Source organism: Melozone crissalis, unplaced genomic scaffold (genome assembly GCF_028551555.1).
Source record: "Melozone crissalis strain CALT ecotype California unplaced genomic scaffold, PUWL_Pcris_2 ptg000056l_1, whole genome shotgun sequence".
Taxonomy (NCBI): domain Eukaryota; kingdom Metazoa; phylum Chordata; class Aves; order Passeriformes; family Passerellidae; genus Melozone; species Melozone crissalis.
The window spans coordinates 8,329,487-8,333,804 of record NW_026535834.1 but is presented as its reverse complement, the minus strand read 5'-3'; the positions used below and the strand labels follow the sequence as shown (position 1 = coordinate 8,333,804).

General features: G+C 59.9%; 1 protein-coding gene across 1 annotated transcript; it reads right to left on the bottom strand.

The window, feature by feature from the left end:
* Nucleotides 1–671: 671 nt before the first annotated feature.
* BMP4 (bone morphogenetic protein 4) lies at nucleotides 672–3,511 on the bottom strand. The gene is made up of 3 exons (XM_054286780.1): nucleotides 3,423–3,511; nucleotides 2,560–2,936; nucleotides 672–1,615 (listed from the first exon to the last, which is right to left on the bottom strand). Exons 2-3 carry the CDS (start codon nucleotides 2,927–2,929, stop codon nucleotides 774–776), a joined length of 1,212 nt encoding a protein of 403 aa, XP_054142755.1. The 5' UTR covers nucleotides 2,930–2,936; nucleotides 3,423–3,511; the 3' UTR covers nucleotides 672–773.
* Between the last annotated feature and the right edge of the window lie 807 nt (nucleotides 3,512–4,318).

Here is a 4,318-nt window from a genome sequence, read left to right as displayed (position 1 = left end):
AGATATCTTTTTTTCCTTCTTTTTTTTTGGCATTGTAATGGAGTGATTTGATCTTCAAAGGACCTGTGGAAACCTTTGAAGCTTCCCAATCTCCAGTGGGGAGGGGAGGAGGGGGGGGAAAATGTTAATAGTTTGAAAACCTGGGGAATCCTGAAGTCAGAGCAAGGGTATAAAACCCAGCGGGTTTAGCATAAAGCCCTCAGGTAAATCTTCACCTTCTTTTCAAATGCATTTTTGGTGGGTTGCTTTGGAAAGGCTTGGGCCAGGTTAGCAAGGTCGGCTCTGTTCCCAGCGGCTCTTAAATCTCCAGGGACCCTCATCTCCCACGTGGCACAGCCCCAGCACCAGGAGATCCGCGGTACCTCGGCGAGAAATAGAAAGACTAATAAAATTTGCAAAGCCTTTAAGTGAAAAGAAGGTAGGGGGAGGAAGGAGTGGAGAAGGAGGGAGGGGGGCAAGAAGATAGGGAGACAAAATAAACTCCCGGCTGCACTCCCAGCCAGCACAGCCTCAGCAGCACCCTGAGAGGCGAGACACAAAATGCATTTACCTTTAAAATAATGACTCATTTTATTTTTTTCTTTTAATATGTAGTTATAAATATATTTTGTCAAAATATATGATCATTATTGTCAAAAACATTTGCACATAAAGTCATAAATAAGGTCAAGGTGAACGTTTAGTTTAGAGAAGAGTCCAGCTATAGCAAGCAGTTCTGGGGTGGGACGGGAGGGACAGAGAAGGGGAGGAGAGGGCGGCGGGGAAGGGAGAGGTCAGCGGCACCCGCACCCCTCCACCACCATCTCCTGGTAGTTTTTCAGGACCACCTTGTCATACTCATCCAGGTAGAGCATGGAGATGGCGCTGAGCTCCGTGGGCACGCAGCAGGCCTTGGGAATGCTGGAGTTCACGGAGTTCACCAGCGTCTGCACGATGGCGTGGTTCGTGGAGTTGAGGTGGTCGGCCAGAGGGAAGGGGCAGTCCCCGTGGCAGTAAAACGCCTGGTAGCCCGGCGGTGCCACGATCCAGTCGTTCCAGCCCACGTCGCTGAAATCCACATAGAGGGCATGGCGGCGGCAGTTTTTTTTGTTCTTGCGGGAACGCTGGTGCTTGGGGCTCCGGCGGGCTCTGCGGGTCAGAGCGTGGCCTCGCCCGTCGTGCCCAAAAGTGACCAGGAGCGGCCTGAGCTGCGCCCAGTCCCCACGCCCTTGAGGTAAAGATCGGCTAATCCTGACGTGTTTGCCCTGATGAGTCTGTGCGTGGTGGAGGTGGGTGACCTCGATCACCAGCCCGTGGTTCGGCTGCTTGTCCTTGGTCCACCGGATCACGGCCGGGCTCACATCAAAGCTCTCCCAGCGCGTCTCGTTGTGGTGCACCAGCCGCGTGTCCAGCAGGCGCGTAATGGCCTGGGCGCGCTCCGACAGCGGCTTCATCACTTCGTAAATGTTTATCCGGTGGAAGCCCCTCTCCCACGCCGAGCTGGGCTCCTCCACCTGCTCCCGGTACAGCCGCAGCTCCGCCGAGGAGATCACCTCGTTTTCCGGCACGCTGCTGAGGTTGAAGACGAAGCGGATCCGGGGCGCCTCGCTGGGACCCGGGACGGTCTCCAGGTGCTCTGCAGGAGAGCAGGGATGGGGGGAAGAGGTAAGACAAGCAAAGACGAGCACGTCAGCCTCGGGGCGCACGGCCCGGCACAGGCACAGCTCGCACCCACGCTTCACCTGCCCGGCAGCCGCCGGCTCCGCTCCGCTCCCCGCGCATCCCGCCCGCCGCACCGGCAGCGGCCCCGGCCCCGCCGCCTCAGCCGCGCCTCGAGCACTCCCCACCCCTTCCCATCTCGCCTCCCCCGGTCAGGGAGGCTTTTTCCCTTCAGCTTTTCCTCCCCCGGCCTCTCCAAAATCATCTCCCCGGCGAGATGCGGCGCCACGGAGCACAGAGGTGCCTTGTTACGGGGGGCAGGGGGAGAAAGAGAAGCAAATTCCAACGCAGTAATGATGCGGCTGGATTAATAATTCAGATTTACTTTGGAAAAGAAACATCCGCTAGGAAACATTTGGATCAGATTACAAGGGTCTATTGAATAAACCTTATAAACACACAGCTGTAAGCATTAAATTCGAGTCGGGGTTTAGGGGGATTTTTTTTTTCTTTTTTTCTTAAGAGTAAAAGCAGGCAGCAATTGCTTTGATAGTTCAAAAGAAACACTCCAGGGGCGAGATCCCGCCCTCGCTTTACTCCCGCATCCGATCCAGAGCCATTAAATCCACGCGAGCCCAGGCAGTGACCCCGAGGCAGAGGCACCGAAGGAAACTCGCTGTTGTCAACAGAAGCAAAAGCACTTCAAAATATGGTCAAGCTCGGGTTAAGCACAGGATGCTGGAAAAAACAGCGAGCAGCACGCCTGTCACCCACACACGGCAGGCTGTGGGGGGGGGTGGTTTTCCTCCCATAAATTTAGGGCCGGGCACGTCCTGCTTCTAAAGGCATTTGTGAGCTTCCAAACGCAAGGAAATCCCGATCGCTACCGGGGCTGGGAATTTACCGCCTCCCATCACTGACCTTCATGGTGGAAACTCCTCACGGTGTTTGCCCGGCTGGTCGATCGCTCAGGGTACTGCAGGCTAATTTCCTGGAGGCTTTCCTCCTCTTCTCCGGACTGGAGTCGATAGAGATCCAGCATGTAACTAGGAATGACGGCTGACTTGCTGGGCTGAGGCCGCCTTCGGAGCCCAAACATCTGCAGCAGAGTTGTTTCGAAACCCCGCAAGAGTTCATGGCTTTGGGCAGAGCGGCGTCCGGATCCGGCTTGTCCCTGAAGCTCTGCCACTTTCTTCCTGCCGGTCTCAGGGATTAGGCTAGCATGGTTAGTACCTCCTAGAAGGACTTGGCATAGTAGGATGACCATCAGCATTCGGTTACCAGGAATCATGGTGTCTCTGGGGTGTAAAAAACACGACAACAAACAAGAGGGAAAGTCAGGACGAGAAGCGAAACCCCCCTCCTCTTCCGAATAAACTTAAAAATAATAATAATAGCAGTAATAATAGTAATAATAAATGGCAAAAGGGCACGGGGAGCAGCCCCCATTCGAGCGGCAGCCGGCGCGCCCCGGCGGGCAGGGACCGGGGGCCGTGCCCGGGCTGTCCGCAGCCCCGCAGCCCCCTCGGGCAGGCGGGATCCCGGCGCATCCCGGCCCCGCAGCCCCCTCGGGACCGGACGGGACGGGAGCGGCGGCGGCGGAGCCCGGCGGGGAAAGAACGGGAGCGCGACTCTGCAGCCCGGGAGGGGACGCCGGGATAAGAACAACAAAAAGTTTTTCTTAATTAAAAAAAATTAAAAATTAAAATAAAAAAAGTTAAAGCCCTGCGATGAAAACAAAAAAAGCGAGGAGCGAGGCGGAGGAAGAAGAGGGCTGTACTCACTGACAGCAAGCAAGGCATATCAGCACAGTCCATGATTCTGGAGAGCCAGCCCGGACCCAGCGCGCCGAAAGCCCCGGGGCAGCGGCTGCCGAGCGCCTCCCGCGATCGCCGCCCGGCGCAGTGCGGCCGCCGCCGCCGCCGGCCCCGGTTTTCTGCCGGCCCCGCAGTCACGTGGAGCCGCGCTCGCCGCCAGCCCGGCCCGGCCCGGCCCGGCCCGCCGCCCCCGGCCCGCCCCCGGCCCGGCCCGGCCCCGCGGGGGACGGCCCTGCCCGCTCCGCAGCCCGGGCAGCGGGGGGAGCGCGGGGACCCCCGGCGGAGCGGCCGCGCTCGGAGCCGCGGGGCGCGGGCCGGGGCCGGAGCCGGGCCCGGGATCCCCCGCGCCGCTCAGGTGCATCCCCGGGGACCCTCCCGCCCCGCCCTGGCCCCGCACGGCCGGGGCGGGGTCCCCGGGGCCGTCGGGGCTCCGCGGTGCGCCCCGAGGGAGCGGGCTGGGAAGGGAGGCTCGGGACGGGAAACTCGGGAAACTCTCCTGGGCTGTCCCCCGACGAGAAGGGAGGGAGAGCTTGGGAACCAGAAGCAGCTGCGCGGGGAAAGGCACGGCGGAGGAGCGCGGGTTTGTCCTGTGCTCCCGCCACCCGCCAGCCCCGTTGCCAGCACCGAGGGTTGTCCCTCTGGGTTCCCTCTCGGCCTCCAGATTTTCTCATCCTTCTCCCTGGCTTCCTGAGCAGCCCTCTCCCCTCTCCCTCCAGGCCAGGTTCCCGGACCCCACCGAGGTGTGCAGCAGGCGCCTTCCCAGCCCCGCACGGGCTGTGTACGGCCACAGATGGCGGCCCCAGAGAGGGTCTCCGGGAGGAAAGATGCTCCCTGCCCCGCAGTTCAACTCCAGAATTGTTTTG